We start from the raw sequence: 18,276 nt of genomic DNA on the forward strand, positions 1-18,276 counted from the left end.
AGAAAGAGATAGCTAGAGGGGTCTGTATCGGGACAAACAGACAGATATGGAATCAATACATCTTCAGAGCCAAGGGTCCAGCCCGCATACGCCAAACCTTGCATCAGTCATTCTAAGAGTCAGTTGCTGGGTTCCTGGCCCCCTGGCCCACCCCCCCGTCCCCAGTCACCTTGAAGGACTGGACGAAGGTCCACAGCAGGATGCGGATGGTGTAGCCCTGGCGCAGGAGCTTGATGAGGCGGGTAGCACGGAAGAGCCGCAGGAAGCTCAGGTTGATGAAGTTGTTCTGAGGGGATGAAAGGAAGGAGAGGTGAGCGCTACCCGCGGGTGCAAGAGGGGAGATCCCCACCCCAAGGGGAGACTGCCCTGGACGTGTGCCTGCATCCACCGCAGGGCAGGGCAATAACCCAGGGAAACATCATCTCAATGCAGATGATTAACCCACCAACTCACAACTAAAACAAAATCCACGGAGAACTCAATAAAGTAGTAATAAAATAATAACAACACCATCAATTGTGATCATTATTAGCAATCAACAGCAACTGTTGATAACAACCAATAATAATTATTATTATTCGCAATGCTATTAATTAATAACTAATGATAAATAGCAGCAATGCACTATAATATTAATAAATAATAGATAATAAATGATTATAATACATAATGCTATTAATAACTGCTATAAGAGAAATAAATGATAATGAATAGTATTATTAAACCAATGATATAACCAATAATACTACTGATAAATAATAAATGATATTGCAATGCATATTGATAAAGAATAGTAACAGAACACACAGTACTATTAATATAAACAATACCCAATAGTGATCATTATAATACATAATAAATAAAATAAATAGAATGATTATAATGCATTGGATACTATTAAGAATAAAATGAATATTAATGAATTAATAGTGCTGTTAATAATTTAATAAAAATAGATGATAAATAATATGAATACAAATAATGATAATCAACCAGGACAATGAATGATAACACCATTAACAAATCACAGCATGAAAGCCACCCAGCAATCTCCATCCACCAGCCATCCCTGAAAAAGGGGAAAGGAACATAAAGGAAACTAACAAGCTGGGCTCATCCAATTGGGAACTCAATGGTTATTCGTTAATATCAGGGTTATACTGTAACTATCCCAACAACCAAATGCACTGATATTTTCTGACACAAGCAGGTAGAGCATTGTGGGGTCACATCGCACGTGTACTATGCACACACAACCAGAGAGAACTGAAGCAGGACAAGTGCCGGGGGAGGGGAAGGTGTCTGGGGACTTGCAACATGTTACAGAGTGCATGTGATGATTGGGACCTCAAATGCATCTGTCTCTGTGCACCAACAGCCACGCCGGGATGCTCCCTGGAATGACTTCTTGAGGCTGGCTGCGGGGGCTCAGCCTGCAAGCACGGACGACTTTCAGTGGGGTTTTGCTCCAAGGGATGGGGAGGGGAGGGCCAAGAGGCTGGGAGGCGCCACTCGTCCTGTTGGTTTCACGAAGATGCATTTTGGACCCCTCTCCCCCGGGAGGGGATGGCACGTGGCTTCTGGGACTGGGCCGAGCAGTGCAAAGCCTGTGGTAAGCTCTGGAGTTCCCATAGTGCACTGGCTGCTGGAGCTGGGCAATTCTGCCTGGCTCGTTGGGCTGGAGCTCCAGTTAACCGGTGGCATAGGCTGCATGACGCAGCTCCTAGGTTAACCTCAGACCAACAACCTTTGCACCCTTGAGGTCACCCCGTCTTTTCTAAGAGACAAACTCGCTCATGGCACGTAGACTCTGTTCTGGCTCAGATCTGGGGTCTGGTCTGGCAGATCCATTGCAGACCAGGAGTCAGCTGTGAAGTTCTGACCTCGAGCCCAAGGACTCCCCTTCCCTCTGCCAATCAATGCACAAGTCAGCAGTGGGGCTAGGATCCCAGCTCCTCAGGCACAGCACTGATCCAGGGTTCTAATCCCACCCTGGAAATCAAAGGCCTTGCTCCTACACCCATTGCTGTGTTTCCAGCCTGGATCAGTCTGATCCCTTCTCTCCACTTTCAGAGGTGGGGAGGGACAAATGGAGCAGTGGGGCTGTACTGGGTGACCCCCTGGCTTCAGTGGAAGGGGAAGGTACTCAGATACATGAAGTGTCCACGGGCCTTGCCTTGGTGCTGCCTAATGGGGAAGTCTCCCCAGCAGCCAAGAGCGTGGGTGGACTCCCTCCCTGCCGTCTGTGGGAAGCCCTGCCGGGCAAGAAGAAACCCCTTTGTTTCCAGGGAGCAGCTGTGTAGCTGCACAACACTCACCACAGGACGTGTGCAACTGCACAGCAGACATCACAAGACGTATGTGGCCACACAACATGCACCAAGGGGCTCATGTACAGCCGCACAACACATGCCACAGGACCCTTGTGTAATCTCATGACCCAGGCTGTGTGATCCTTGTGCAACAGCCAAACGTGCCAGAAAAAGCTTGTGCAATCGCACAAGGTGAGCCACAAGGCTTGTGCTGCCACACAACATGCACCACCAGGGCTCCGTACCCAACAAACACCCCATGTGACTCTCACAATTGCACAGAACAGGCCACGTGACTCATACATAACATAGCCCAGAGACCCTTGAGTAGTTACACAATGCACAGCAGGGAACTTCTGTGTAATTAACACCAGGTCCAAGGGCCTGGCTGTATAATTACACAACAGATACCGTGGAGCTGTTGTGTAACTACACAATATACAACATAGGCCAATGCACCAATCCATGGTTCCCTATACATGGGCATTTCTCTCCAGTCCGTTCCCCCCACCCCCGGACATGGGGAGGTCTGCCTGCTCCCTTCCCTAGAGAAGCTGCCCTGGTGTGTGTTCCCAGAAGCTGTGAGCCATCCCTCCAAGGAGTGAGTGTAACATACGGACTCCGGGGAGGGGGGGGAGCATGCGTCAGCACCCTCTGGGGGCGGCGGCACCGATTTATCAGCCTCCCAAACCAACTGAGAAATCAAACAGTGAGGCTCATGTGGGAGCATGGAAGAAAAAGGCCCCCCACCTCTGCACAGAGAGAGAGAGAGAGAGAGAGAGAGAAACGGGGTGGGGGGAATGGACAAGGGAGGGGATCTTCCATCGTCCCACCCAGACAGCTCTTCCAGTATTCTCAGCTCCTTTCTGCCCTCCTCTCCATGCCTTTGCCCCGTTCTCCCCTCTCTTGGATCTTATGTCTGAATGAAGCTACAGGGTCCCTCCCCTTCAGCCCTTGCGCCCTACCCCCTTTGGTTAATCCCAGAGGACGCAAGGCAGAGTTGCTGACCTGGTTTCAAGCTTGCCCCGGATGCTTCCCTCCGGTAGGGCTCAGTCCAGGTCCTGCTGGGATGGGGGGAGGGATCTGTGTCACCCATGGCAAAGATGGCAGCCCCTTGCAGTCCCCTCGGCAGAGAGGGGCCTGGGGAGGAGAGAGCAGTGGGGAACAGCAGCGGAAGGGCATGGAGGGAGGGAGAGCATGAGGGGTCTGGAGGCTGGGGAGGGAAACACCTAACAAGGGAAGCGGGCAGCGTGTGCGCGCACGGATCTGCCTGTGAATGTGTGTGAGGTGCGTGTACAGGCAGCAGGGCATGAACGGGGATGGGTCGGGGGGAATAAGTGTGTGTGGGATGTGTGTACACGCCTCGGGGAGGTGTCCACGTGTGATGGATGTGCGTATAGGAGGCCATTTCCTGTGCACATGTGGGGCCCAGACAGGTATATGCCCTTCTTTGCTCCTTCCTGGTTTCCATCTCCCCTGCCCATCCTGCACTGCCTCTCAACCAACAGCGATGGGGGGAGTAGTCCCTGCAGGTGTCAGCTGCTCTCTAGTGAGGCAGCCTTGCCCTCTTGGTTCCTTCTTCCCTCCAGTGTGCTCGTGATCCCAGCCCCCAACCCTCAGAGGGTCAGCGCCGGGTCCCTGAGAGTCCTCAGCTAGCTGTAGATCTGAGCCAATACCTTGTGCAGAGGGAGAGGTTAGAAGCCTGGGGACCTGCTGTCCCTACTCTGTGCACCCACTGGGATCTCCCCAGGATCCCTCTATCTGGACATCCACCCATCCACCTGGGTCTATCCCTTGGTCCACCCACATCTCTACCTAAGGATCTCTCCGTCTCCCTGAGAATCCAGCCAACCCCTTCTCAGGAGATCAACCCCTGGATCTGGGCAATCTCTCGCCCTCCGACTCAGAGCCAGCCCCCAGTTTGTAACACTGTATCACTCAGCCTACACCAGGCCCTTTGAAGAGAAAGACACAAGTACAGAGACTTTTTCTTTTTTGCTGCTTTGTTTCAAAGATACGTACATCTGGAGGAAAGAAGAAGGGAGAGAGAAAGAGAGAGAGCGAGAGAGAGAGGAAGGAAGAAAAGAGAGCAGGTAGCCAGCTAGCTGCAGGCAGCTCCCGTGCAGTAACTCATGCAATGCGGAGATGAGAGAGTGCTCTTAGGTAATGCATTTAGGCTTCAGAAAGATATTAAACCAACCGGATTCTAGATGTAGATGTTGAGATGAATAGGAGGAGAGGAGTTGGGGGCAGAGGGAGAGATTTGAGGGGGTTGTTTAGTGTCACAGGTTGATTGGCAACCAGCGTAATATACAGAGATGGAGCGACAGATTGGGGACAGGGTGTTTTGTCGTGGGGGTGGGGGTGGGAGGCGGAAGAAGTTCAGAAATATTAGTTGGCATGGATACACAGACCGATTCATAGATGGACACATGGATTTTTCATAGTGCATTTTGATTGGATGACATTTTCAGAGGGTGTCGCCCCAAAATAGCACAGTATAAAGAGACAGCATGGAAAGAAGGTAAGACAAGAGAGACAGTCATTATAGCGAGCACACAGCATGAGGCAGGAGACTCCCGACCCACCCGCACAGGGCAGCGCCAGCACCCAACCCCACTCCTCTGCCTGCTGAGGGGCCGCTCTGATGCAAGAGAGCGAAGGGCGGGGGTTCTCCCCAGTGCTTGGGACCACGCCCTCTGGCGCAGGCCCAAGCATCCAGTCTCCATGGCTTTGCCACCTCAGGCCGAGGTCTTCATCCTCACGGCTCCTCCCTCCCCCGACCCTGGGAGATGGGTCAGGAAACTGAGGCACAGAGAGGGGAAGAGATGCCCCCAAGATCAAACAGCAAGTCAGTGGCAGAGCTGGGACGAGAACCCAGGAGTCCTAGTTCCCAGCCCTGTGCTGCAGGTACTCGCCTCTTCTGCCTTCTCTGGGGCTATCAGCCCTCTGTGTACAGTTCCACTGGGCCGGAGGGTCTCCAGAGGCCAACAGGTTCTAGGTTATTTCTGAAGGAAGGGCCCGTGGGCCATGTTCCCTGTCTCCCCCAGCCCTCCAGAGTTTGCACTGCCGCAGAGCTCTCCTGCCAGTTCGGGTCTATTGCGTTTGCACGGTACAGGCCATCGAGGTCAAGAGCAGGTAGAGAAGGCAAAGTTGTGCAACGGGCCAGCCCCTGACATAGGCATCACCCCTGGCATGCAATGGCTTGGCAGGGCGAGGAGGGGCCTTCGAAAGGAACTTGTGTGCTGGGCTGGATTGGCAAAGGTCCACCCACCAGCAAACCCCACACCTTGCTGCCAGGTCCTGGCCCCTCGTTCTGCCTGCCTCTGGGATCCCATTGGATGCCTTGAGCAATGCCAGCCCCCGCCTATCCCCAGACCCACAGACCAGGAGAACCCAAACCTCACAAGTGCCAGGAAGCAAAGACCCCATTTTGGTAGAGATGAGCGCTAGGGCAGGCTATGTGGCGGCTGGATATGGGTGGGCAGACAGGTGTGTGAAACGCCAAGGGGAGTGGCTTACACTCCTTTTGCACACCCACTGACTAGTGTGTTTTGCACACTCAGGGTTGGAAGGCAGCTCTCGGAAGATAGTAAGACCCTTTAGAGCAGCTTCACTGAGATCAGTATCTGGGTCTCTGTCACCAGGGGATCCCAGGAGGGATAGGCCTTGCCTGGGGTCGGAGTCAGGACACCTGAGTTCTATTCCCAGTGCTGGGGGTGTGGCCTAGTGTTTACAGCAGGAAGGAAGAGAGGTTTAGGACACCTGGGTTCCCAGCCACTGGGTGAGAGGGAGTGTGTCGTAGTGGTTACAGGAGGAGACTGGGAGGGAGGTTTTCTGGGTATTATTCCCAGCTCTGCCATTGGCTCTCTCTGTGACCTTGGGTGACTCACTGCCCTACTCTGTGCCTCAGTCCAATCATCCTGGACGATTAATTAACACTGGGGGAAAGGCTCTCCAGACGCTAGTTGGTGGCAGAGATGGAGGAGACCTGCTAGATCATTCAGTTCGTCTCCTCAACCCACCCAGGGCTGCTTCCTGCAGTTCTATACCAGGGCTAGTGCCAGTTAGATCACAGGCATTGCCCCTACTCCTGTACCCTGCTGCCACCCGCCCCCTACACTAGACTGAATTGCAGATTTCCCTCAAGTTTGCCCAAGGTATCTTCTCCATGACGTTCACTCCACAAACAGGATGATCCCCAGTCACCCCAGGAGAGGTTCCCTTGCCCACTGCCCTGAGTTTGGGCTGGCTGAATTCTCTCCAGGTGGGATTTGAACTCCGCCGTTGGCGGCTACCAAGGGGTGAGGGCCTGAGCAGCAGGCTTTCTGCAGAGGGCGATGGCCCAGTTCAAATCCAACTGTCAGTAACGTGTGCGCGCCCGTGTGTGTGTATCAGGGACTGTTCCCCTGCCTCCTGGGGAACATCCCAGGGCTGCTTTCAGTTTTCTGTGTCTCTGCCTTCCAGGGGCCAGGCTCTGCTCTCAGCTTCACCTGTGCAAATTTGGCATCACTCCAATGAACACTGAAAAGTGACTCTGGATTTATGCCGGCATACTGACGCCCAGTTAAGTGACTCCGGATTTATGTCGGCATGCCCACCCCTAGTGGAGTGACTCCGGATTTACGCCGGTATGCCCACCCCCAGTGGAGTGACTGGGGATATGGCGTGTGAGATGAGAACCTCTCCCTCACTGAATGCCTTTCAGGTGGGCAGGAATGCCCAGCTGGGTTTGGTTTTGACTCCATCTGCCTTGGTCCCTCAGCACTTGGGGTTGTCCCCAGAACAAGAATTCTTGGGCCTCCTCATATAGAAACTGCATGGCTCTCTTCTCCCCACAGCGGCTATCTGGGATGACACTGAATGTGGCTCCAACCCAGCTGTCTCCCTCGCCCGGCATCTGTCCTTCCTTGGGGCCAGGCACAATGGGGTAAAAGCCCATACTGTAGTTCTCATGTCTTGATCCCTGTGGTGCCCCCCTCTGGCGAGCGTCCCCCTCTGCTTAAGCTAAGGCCATAAGAGAGGAGACGGTGTTTCGAACTTACCCCAAACTCTGTCACTAAGATGTCTGTGATGCTACCCAGAACTGTGACAAAATCAAAGATATTCCAGGCATCACGGAAATAATTCTATAAAGAAAAACAAAAACAAAGGACGAAAAGGAACAGCAACACGGCAGCAAACATTCAACAACATTCACGACGGAAGCAACAGCAACGAGAACAGAGAGTCACCCCCCGACCCAGCCCCATTTCCTCCCTGTCCCCAGTGCCCTGACGCCGGGAGAGCCCAGGTTACCTTTTCGGTGAGCTCCAATGGATCTGGCAGGCAAGAGGGGAGGGGGTCGAAAGGGTTAATTTAAAGGAGCGGTGGGGGTATTTCTTGGCACCTTGAAATGATCCTGGGGTGGCTGGTGTGACTGGGGCCTGTCGCTGACCTCAGTTACCCGGGGAAATGACGATGGTGCAAAGACTGTGGTGTTACACTGCTGTGTCATTGGTGTAAGGGCCAGACCAAAACTCCACTGGAATCATTGGGAACCTCTCCACTGATTTAAAGGGGCTCTGGATCAGGACCCCACCTATGAGGAAAATCAAACCCAGGATCTCTGGCCCCCAGTATCAACCAGCTAAACCAAGGGGGCCCCCCCTTTCCCTCCAAAACTTTGGAAAGATGCCCCCACTCTCAGCCCAATCGGAATGGACAGTTAGATGGACATTTAAAATGAAAGAATAAAACACACAGGACCAGAATATGTTACTGTTGCTGGGATCTTCCCAGCCAAGGGACAGAAGTGTGTCCTTGGCTGGATTCCCTGAGCAGGAGAAGAAATCACAGCCCTCTTCCACCCCACCAGAGCCACCAGTCCCCAAGCTGTCCATAGCTCTGTGGAGCAAGCTACCAATTGAGAAATGAACCCAGCATGGCAAACACAAGGAATCATGAGAAAACAGCCCAGTTAAAATAAGGGAATGGGGCAGGATCAAAAATCAGCCACATTTTCTGCGGGAGATTCATTCTCTCTCTTCCTTTCTCCATCTGTCAGCGTCTGCTCTCCCTGCCAGACCAGCCTGTGCTGCTCCTCAAATCCAGCCTCTTAACCTCCCTGAGCGCCCCTCTCACTGGCTTGGCTCCTGCCTGAACGGAAGCCCAGATCCCTCTGTGCAGGATGGAGTGGGTTCCTTGCCCTGAGCACCTGCACCAATGGTGGGAGCCTCAAACCCCCAGGGAGCTTCAGCGAGCCATGAATGGAGATTGGACTCCTTCATGTCTCTTGGGGAGATGATGCTAATGGACCTTACTGGTGGGACATTTCTCCTGTAGCCCCTCTTTATTTTGCTCCCCTTAATCCTCATTATAGTTCCCTGAACCACCCAGAACAACCTACCCCATTCCCTGAGCTGGGGTCAGCTTACAAAGTGCTTGGAGATGCCTTCAACAATCACCTCTTAGTTGCCAGTTGCCACCATCCCCAATCACTTGGTGGCATGGTGTTCTGACACTTGCCTACAGGATGTGGGGGGGGGGAGACTGTTAAATCCCCATCTGGTAAAGGGGGGAGGGCGGGGCATGGGGTTGGAAGAACAGGTGGGGAATCCCCTCCTGCTGAAGGAGCTGGGTTCTGTCTTTTATTTCCATGGTAACACCCCATGCTCCCTAGTGGAATTGGCTGTGGAGACACTTACCAGCACTCCAAAGGCCATGATCTTCAGCAGACACTCCAGGGAAAATAATGAAGTGAAGACGTGGTTGAACATCTTTAGCACGTCCTCATAAGCAGTTGAGGCCTTGTCGAACTAAAGGCAAGAGAAGAGAGAGCAAAAAATCAGCCCCACAGGACAGGACAGGTCCCCAGGCCACAGATCAGCCCCACAGGATGGGCCAGGTCCCCAGGCCACAGATCAGCCCCATGGGACGGGCCAGGTCCCCAGGCCACAGATCAGCCCCACGGGATGGGCCAGGCCCCCAGGCCACAGATCAGCCCGACGGGACGGGCCAGGTCCCCAGATCAGCCCCACGGGATCAGGGGGATGGGGGACATGCCGGCTATGCAGGAGGGGCCCATGTTTGCTCTGCCAGGCTTGGTACAGCATGGCATCTCATACCCTGGTCAATACTGCCCCAGTCCCACAAGGGGGTCGCTCACCTTCATCATTAAGACAACGGTGTTGAGGGCGATCATGGCCATGATGGTGTACTCGAAGGGCGGCGACACCACGAACTGCCACATGCGGTACTGAAAGCTCTGCTTGTTCTGAGGCATGTGCCGGGTCAGGGGCTTGGAACTGATGGCGAAGTCGATGCAGGCTCTCTGCGGAGAGGACAGACACAGCCACTAGAGCGGGAGGGGCTCATGGCCACCGGCGTCAGGATGGGCGCAGGGGGAAGAGGGCACAGGGGCAGTCCAGGCCGAGAGACTCTGAACTGGCTTAACCCCATGCGCGAAGGACAGCTCGACCGGCTGCCCTGGTCTAATGCTTCTCCGACCCCTTTGTGGTGGGTCAGAGGACGCTCTCTGGCCCGTGTGAAGCGGGAGATCAGTGCAGATGATCGTAACAGGGCCGGCGTAAATCAGCATTTCTCCCATGAAGTGAATGGAGATTTACACCAGCTGGCGACATGACCCTACGCACTGGTCATCATGGGGACCGTCCCAGCTCTCTCAGCTGAAGCCCCACGGGTTCTTCATGCCACCTGAAAGAGCTCAGCAGCCCCTGGTTTCCTGTGGCCCTTTAGGGAAGCTCCTTGCAAACCACTGGCCTTTCTCCAGTGCCCTCTTCTAAAGCTCACGACTGCTCCATGCCCTGATTCACGGATGCTACAGCCAGAAGGGACCCTGCTGTGACCTTCCTGTCTAACGTGGGCTATCCATATGCAGCTGCTGCAGTTCTCTCTCCCCTCCACTTGCTGGGGATTTGAACCGACAATCTCTAGCACCAGAAGCAGCAGCCAGACCCCTGTCCCACCAGGCCATCTAAACTGGGAAACTGAGGCATGGAGAGGGGAAGAGACTTGCCCGGGGTCACCCAGAACGCTGGGAATAGAGCTTGCTCATTAGCGAGCTTGCAGGGGGGCAATGGGGGAGCTCTCCCCAGTGGCTCAGTGGTGTAATCTGGCCTTGCGCCCTTCCAGGCAGCACATCAGCACCGGAGAAACAGCCTGAATTCCTTCTTCCATGATGGACACAGGCCCTGCAGCAGCTGATCCAGGGCATGCCACGGTGCTAATGGCGAGATGCATGGTGGCTGGGGCATGGCCACTGGGAGCTGGTGTAGGGGCTGCTGTTGGGGAAGCAGGGACAGAGTGGCATGGTCCCCCTGACTTGGACTGCACCTCGTTCTTCTCCAGGCTGTATTCCTCCATCATCTTATCCCCCTGTTCCTGGAACGTGATGATGATCAAGGCCACAAAAATGTTCACGAAGAAAAATGGGAAGACCACGAAGTAGACAACGTAGAAGATGGACATCTCCATACGATAGCCGGGGCTGGGGCCCTGGTTCTCATAGGTGGCATCCACCGAGTGTTTGAGGACTCTGCAGTGGGGAAGGAAGGAAGGTGGAAAGGGAAGGAAGAAAGCGAGAAAGATGGAAATAAGAAAGGGTAGGAGAGAGACAAACAGCAGCAAGGAGGAGTCAGTTCAAGCCCAATAGAAATTCCTATCCCCAGCTAGGCTGATGCTGTGGTAATACCCTGGTCATATGGATGAGGAAAAAGCAGCCTAGAAGGTCCAAGGGCCAGATCTTCATCTGGTGTAACTCAGCACAGCTTCAATGAAGCTATGCATCTACAATAGCTAAGGAGTTGGCCCTACGCTCACGCAGCAGACGAGTGGCAGAACTGGGAACAGAACTCAAAAGTCCTGAAGCTCATGCACATGCCCGTCTTTCCTTTTCACCTATACCTTGGGAAAACTTTACAAAGGTGAGGGGCTACCATTCTCCCCATTTTACAGATGGGGAAACTGAGGCATGGAGAGGGGACATGACATGCTCAGGGTCACCCAGCAGGCCAGCGGCAGAGCTGGGAAGAGAACCCAGGTCTGCTGAGTCACAGTCTGGTGCTCTAGTCATTACGTCTCACTGCTCCAGGCTGAAGCAGCTACATTCAGCTGCGATCTAAGCGATGCTTCACCCCAGATCTCAGAGAGAAAAGGGTTAACCCCAGCCCTCTCCTGTACACACTGGCCCGCCCCCTGTGGCAGCTCCTTACTGTGGCCAGCCTTCCCCCGTGGACACAGTGAAGAGAGTCAGGAGCGCCCACAGCACGTTGTCATAGTGGAACTCGTATTTCCTCCACTCCCGCTTCTGGGCTTTCACTTCGTTGTCCTTCTCGTAGACCAGGTACTCGCCCCTGGGGACGAACAGACACCGTCAGCTGGACAGCCAGGAGGGCTGGGGCATAGCACTGGGCTCCTAAGGCCAGCTTCTGATCTCACTCACTTGGGAGAAGATCCTGAGTGACTGGCTTCACGCAGGCTAGGGGGCTCAATTCTGCTCCTGTTTGTGCTGGCTTCACGTTTGTGTAATGCCCTGCAGCAACTCCTGATCGACACCCCCGTCAGTGAGTAGGGACTCGGAGCCTTTGCCGTGGGCTCAGTTCTCCACCAGGCCTGAGCAGAGCTTGGGTGCAGTTGGGTGTGGGAGGGCTGACAAGGAGCCGATCACAGCAGTCTGACGTCCAGCCACCTGGCCCAGTGTAACTGAACCTGCAGGTAGCTCACTGGTACCAGGTCTTAAAAGGTGTAGGGCCCCTTACTCCACCACAGCCCCTTCCCTCCCCTATGTCAGCTGGGCCGAAGGGAACTCTGAAGGGGCACTCTCCGGCTGTTTTCAGATCACTCTATATGTCTCATAATCCACCCCACTGACTTTAGAGCCTGATTCTGATCTAATTTTCTCCAGTGTCAATAAGCGTCACTTTACTGAATCCCGGGAGCTACCCCAGAGTGAGTGGAGAATCAGGCCACTAGAGTCAGACCTGCTGACCCATTTGGGGCCTCTCTCCCTGATGTAAATCTGAAATACCCCACTGATGTCAATGGAGCAACACCAGTTCACACCATCGAAGGATCTGGCCCCTCTGACTCCACTGCAGCCATGGCCAATTTACACCAGCTGGGATTCTGACCCCACTGACTCCAATGGAGCAATGTCCCTTTACACCAGCTAGGAATCTGATCCCACTGACTCCAGCACAGTGATGCCGATTTACTCCAGGTGGGGAGTCACCCGGGTGTCACTCTGGCGTATGTGAGAGAAGCAGGCCATTGTAATTTCTACCCCATTCCTTACATGCCCGCTGTGACTCTGTCCTTAAGCTCTGCCTTGCTCCGCCACGGGGCAAGGAAAGCTGCCAAGAGGGGGGTCACGATACCAGTAAATAGGTGGGAGACACTAAGGGAGCGTAGGAATGAGCCGGGCTGTAAATCAGGAGTAACTCCACTGAAATCAGCGTCACTGGGCCAGTGCAAACTCAACGCTAAGTGAGCAGAGGTGAGGTCAGGCACTGCCTCTGCATTGGCCACCACCACTGTGTAGCTAGGCTACCCGCCAAGTGAGCAGAGCAGCTTTGCTCCACTCCTGGAGGCCAAACGGGACTACGGGGAACAGTGAGGCCACCTGCTGAGAAGGTGGCTGGGGAAGCAGAAGTGTGAGGAGCCCAGGGATGGGTTGGGCCATGGCCAGGTGCTGAGAGACAGAGGAAGGTGGCTCCGTACCTACAGTCCTTCTCAAACTCCTTGGACTCATCCGTGCAGTAGAAGAACTTGCCCTTGAAGAGCTGGACGGCCACCACAGCGAAGATGAACATGAAGAGCATGTAGACGATGAGGATGTTGAGGACGTTTTTGAGAGAGTTCACCACGCAGTCAAAGACAGCCTGGAAAGGACAGGGGGCCCCAGTCAGGACTGCATGAGGACTGCAGAGTCCAGACTAAACTTGCTCCACCCTCGAGTCCCACTTGGCGTGGTCCCATCTCCACATAGCCAGAAAACAGCCCCTTTCCCAAGCATGGCGCTCTGCAGTCAGGTCCACCTGGCCCATTAGGAACTGGCTGCCTATTTTTGAGGGGTTAAATGCCCAGAGATTAGCCTCACTTAGGTCACAGAGCAAGGCCGTGCCAGAGCTGGAGATAGAATCCAGGAGTCCTGGTCCTCAGGTCCCCTGCTCTACCCCACGAGACCTCCCAGAAACAAGAACAGAACCCAGGAGTTCTGACTCTGCACTAACAACTAGACACCACTCCTTCCCATAGCTGGGACTAGAACCCAATCTCCTGTCTCCCAGCCCCCTTTTCTGACCCCCCCACCTGCTCCTGCAAACCCCTGCCACTCCCCTCAGGCAGCCACAACTCCTTTATTTGCTCTCAACCATCCCTGAACCTACCTTGAGCTTTGGCAATCGCTTGATGGTTTTCAGGGGCCTGAGGACACGGAGGACACGCAGTGATTTGATGGTGTTAATGTCCTTCCCTTTGCTGCTGCCTCTGTAGAGACACGTTGGGTGGGGGTGGGAGAATGGGGAGAGAGAAGGGCGATGAGGCCCAGGCCCCTTGTGCCATTCTAGACACAGGGTTCTTCACGGAGGTCCATTCCCTTGGGCGCGGGGCACTCATCTGTTGGTGGGAGACTCTGGGTTACTGGGTCACTCCAAAGTGACTGATCTACAAGCCTGGGCCATCCCTAGCCCTTTTGTCTCCTCCTCACCTCTTGCACTCATCAGCTGCCATTCGGAGGTGCTGTTATCACACACCACCAAGTTGGCCCTTTCCTCACTATCCCAGAGAAGGTGGAGTTCAAAACCCTAATCTATTTATTTAATGTATTCTGTCTCTCCACCTATGTATCCGCAGTTTCTAACTAGCCATGCATCCATGGATCCATCCATCCACTCTACTTACTTACCTATGGTGTCTTTCCATCCATCCATCCACTCTACTTACCCACCTATCATGTCTTTCCATCCATGGATGCATCCATCCATCCACTCTACCTATCTATCCACTCTACCTACCTACCTATGATGTCTTTCCATCCATCCATAGACAGACCCTGTGTTTCTCTCTGGTTGCCTAGCTCCCAGTCTCTCCTGGCTGGCGTCACCCTACGTGCTGGTCCACAGTGAGCAGTCTTGACCACACAAATCCCACAGTTGAGGGGAGTGTAGGGTGATTTAGTTTGCCCAACTGATGGGTGGCATCCAGGACTGGGGAACACCTCCACTCCAGCACCCCACCAGACAGAAAATTCTGACTCCTACTAGAAAAACCCAGTTCACTCTCCTCTTGGGGACATCGTCATTCAATGATGAAACGCCGCAGTCTGAACAACCACCTCGTTCTTTGTCTTAGAAGTCATTTCCACAGAGCCAGCAGAAATTATCAAACCGTGCTTTGCAGACACCTCCACAAAGAGAAAAGGCAAGGAAGAAGGAACTCCTCTGCTGGGGAGCGGGGAGGGGCCCTTCACCAGGTGTTTGCTCTTCTACAGCAGCTTTCATCCAGGGACCTCAAAGCTCTTTACCAAGGTCGGTATCATTATCCGCATTTGACACGTGGGGAAACTGAGGCACTGAGTGGGGAAAGGACTTACCTATGGCTACTTCAGGAATTAGTGGCACAGGCGCAAACTGAACGCAGGAGTCCTGGCTTCTGATCCTCTGCTCTAACCACCAGAACACACTCCCACTCCCCTGGCTCCCAGTTCCCTGCACTAACCACTAAACTACATAGTCCCCACTTCTTACAAGCAGCTGTGGTAAACGGCAACCACCGTAAGAGCAATGGGGTGGGTCACATCCAGGGAGAGGGGGAATTCAGTCTGATCTATTCAGTAGTTTTCCCCACTGTGAAATTTCTTTAATCACCCCCCCTCGCTGCACACACACGATTTTTTTTTATACCACTAGTGGAAGGGGCTTCAGCGTGGGCCCTGGAGCCTGAACATGTCCTGTCTACGGGTACTAGCCAGGCAGCTTCCCCATGCACACCCTGCCAATTGTGATCCCTGTTGTGGGGAGCAGGGAGTGAAGCCTTCATGGCCCATTCAACCCTGGCTTTGTTGGCGAGGCTGCCAATGAAAAGGGACAGGGATCGCTGATTGTGAGGGGAGTGGTTTGGGGCCTTAGACATCTGTCCCACTAGGAACAAGGCTGAGACCCAGCAAATTCATTCCTCACAGAGGCCTCATTATCCACATTTTATAGACAGGGCAACTGACGCACAGAGCGGGTATGCAACTTACCTAAGGCTACTTTGGGAGTTAACAGCACAGGCCAAACAGAACCTAGGAGTGCTGTGGCTGGCAGATGGGACCAATGTCTGGTGATAGGAAAAGACCCTATTTATTATTAGCTGCACACTAAGAACCCGTGTACTAATGGCTCGGTCCCTAGAAGGGGCAGGACGGGAGCTCCTTCCAGCCCCAGATCTCAGCACAGACTGCTGGGCACTCTCACTTGCTCTTCTCCCCAGCACTGATTGGGCCATATGGGCAGATCCAGTCCAGAAGGTGCTGGATGTAGTATAATCCAATAACACCGGGCCTGGGTCCCAGCCTGGGACAGGGGCTACACGATGATCATGGGTGCCCCCGGTATATGGGACGGCGGAGAGCTGGGCCACAATCTCACCCAAAGCCAGCCCCAGCCCGGAGGGCTGGAGTGGAACTGCTTCATGCCAAGCTGATGGGGAACTGGTGATTTTCCCACAGGGCTTCTCACTGCTGCTACTCACTGCGAGCTGCCCTGCTGCTCAGAAGAACACTTTATCCATCACCAGCCCCTGTAAGGGACTTTGCAAACGTTCATTCTTCACCCTCACACCATCCACTGGGTGGTGGGGGGGGTGTGTGTGTCAATCAGTATTATCCCCATTTCAGAGAAGGGGAAAGTGAAGCACAGAGAGAGAGAGACTGATTTGACCTAGATCACACAGCACATCAGTGGCAGAGCTGGGGATAGAACCCAGGATAGCCCCAGTTCCCCATGTTCTAATCACTAGACCCCACTCCCCTACCAGAACTGGGAACAGAACACAGGCATTCTGCCTCCCAGCTTCCCCAGATAACTATCAGACACTTGGCAAATCTCTCTCCTGGGAAAAGAACCCAGGCACCCTGACTCCCAGTTCCCCGCCCTTAGCACTGGACCCCACTCCCTCTTCTCAGTATAAGGTCACCAGGTTTGAGTTTCACAGGAACAATGCTGCGAAAGGCAACAAAGTATTCTGTACACGGAAATCATTTCCTTAGAGGGGACCCACTGTCCCATTTTGGGAGACCCCATTCCAGCACAGGACCGAGACAGAGGCAACAAGGTGCCTTATGCCTGGGGGACAGAGAAATCTGGGTGGGTGTCCAGCAGAGGGGCCAATGACAAGAACCGACCTAAACGAGTGATGGACAGATCCTCCCATTCAAAGCAACGTATGATCATGAGCACAGAGAAATAAAGAGAACATAGGCAGAATGTGTACAAGAGAGAGAGAGAGAGAGAGAGAAAGACTTTACCGTGAGCTGCTCCTGTGTCAGGTGGCAGTGAAAGGGGAAAGACAAGGAGAGGTGAGTGACAATCAGAAAGAAAACACACGAGACGCACCCCAACAAAAACCACCAAATGGGTTGTCCCCACACCGGCACTGCTCTTGGAACCCCCAGCGCCCTGCTCAGAGCTTCACTCAAGCTCCTCCTCTTTCACCTCCTGGCCAGGAGACGGACTGAGCTGATGGACCAAGCTGGGCTGAGCAAGGACAGGATGCTGGTGTCAGGAGAACCTGAAAGCCAGGTCAAGGCTTGACAACTGGATCCAAACTCTGGTACCAAACAGGGCATTTTCCAACAGCTGGAGGATTCCCTGCATGTGGATGAGCTTTAAAATCATGAAGAGAGGACAAATCCTCAGGGTTTACTCCTCCCTTACCCAGCATTCACTCCTCCCTTACTCTGGGTTTGGCCTTTCCTTACTCCGACAAAACTACTAGTGAAATAAAATAAACTGAGGATAACTAACCAAATTGTGAATTCATTACTCCAGGTTTACTCACTCCCTACTCCAGGTTTACTCACACCTTACTTGGGAAAAACTCCCAGTGAAGTCAAATAAATTGAGGGTGGTGTAAATCGGCAGAGCTGCATTGACTTCAATACAGCTGTGTTAACTGACACCAGCTTTTGGCCCCCTGGGGGCACAGCCTCGGCTCTCAGTTACATTGGTGTAACTCCGCTGACTTCAGTGAAGGTACCCTGGATTTCTGCCCGTGTGGAAGGAGACTCGGGCCAGACATCACATACAAAAGCAAGCCCAAGTGTAGCAATCAGCTCCTCAGGCCTCTTGTCACCAGCCCAGCTCAGAATAACTGTGGTTAGAGTAGCTTGTGGCAGAGCTAGAATCCAGCTGTCGAGACCCTGGGACGGCCGGTACTGATGCAGCAGCATGATCTAATGTGGTACGGAGGAGAGCAGCATACACAACCAGGTGAGACCGTAATGCAGCACAGCAGAACATCAATAGAGATACTTCGCTTGTGTTACCAAAATGGCTCAAACATTGGCTCAAACTGGTTCTAGGCTAGTGATGGAATCTTACGAAACTGACACGAAACAGGGTGACATAAACAAGGCTAACAGTGGGGAGCGAGGTGGGGAGGGGGAAAGCTGAAAGCTCTCTTCAGGGGGAGAGGCGGGTGGATTCAACCAATGGGGGAAAAGCCTCTCCGGCAGGGGTGAGCAAACTGGCTGGAAAAGATTCCCATGCGACTCCCACCCCAGAGCCCTTTCGGATGGGTCTGAAATGTTCAGTTAACCCTTTAAAACCCATCCTTCCCTATATCTGCATTGCTGCTCGATGGATTAAATGCAAAATGGGTCTTGGCTCCACCAACACACTCCACTCCCCAAAATTACACAGCCCAGCTGCTGCCCAGTTCATGCCCTCCCCCCCCCCGACTATGGTTTCCACCCATGATT

The 18,276-nt window shown here is 53.5% G+C and overlaps 1 protein-coding gene across 16 annotated transcripts in view; it reads right to left on the bottom strand.

The window, feature by feature from the left end:
• The window catches only part of CACNA1A (calcium voltage-gated channel subunit alpha1 A), a 147,007-nt gene that overhangs the window by 38,303 nt on the left and 90,428 nt on the right, over positions 1–18,276 (bottom strand). For 15 of the 16 annotated variants that reach the window (XM_074935164.1, XM_074935161.1, XM_074935162.1 and 12 more), the window contains 8 exons: positions 13,700–13,799; positions 13,032–13,192; positions 11,525–11,665; positions 10,647–10,848; positions 9,460–9,624; positions 8,999–9,109; positions 7,358–7,441; positions 170–286 (listed from right to left, as the gene is read on the bottom strand). In XM_074935164.1, coding sequence (XP_074791265.1) covers positions 170–286; positions 7,358–7,441; positions 8,999–9,109; positions 9,460–9,624; positions 10,647–10,848; positions 11,525–11,665; positions 13,032–13,192; positions 13,700–13,799 — 1,081 coding nt within the window. The remainder of the gene's footprint in view (positions 1–169; positions 287–7,357; positions 7,442–8,998; positions 9,110–9,459; positions 9,625–10,646; positions 10,849–11,524; positions 11,666–13,031; positions 13,193–13,699; positions 13,800–18,276) is intronic. The other variant, XM_074935168.1, reaches the window with a different exon arrangement.

This window comes from Natator depressus, chromosome 20, assembly GCF_965152275.1.
Source record: "Natator depressus isolate rNatDep1 chromosome 20, rNatDep2.hap1, whole genome shotgun sequence".
Taxonomy (NCBI): domain Eukaryota; kingdom Metazoa; phylum Chordata; order Testudines; family Cheloniidae; genus Natator; species Natator depressus.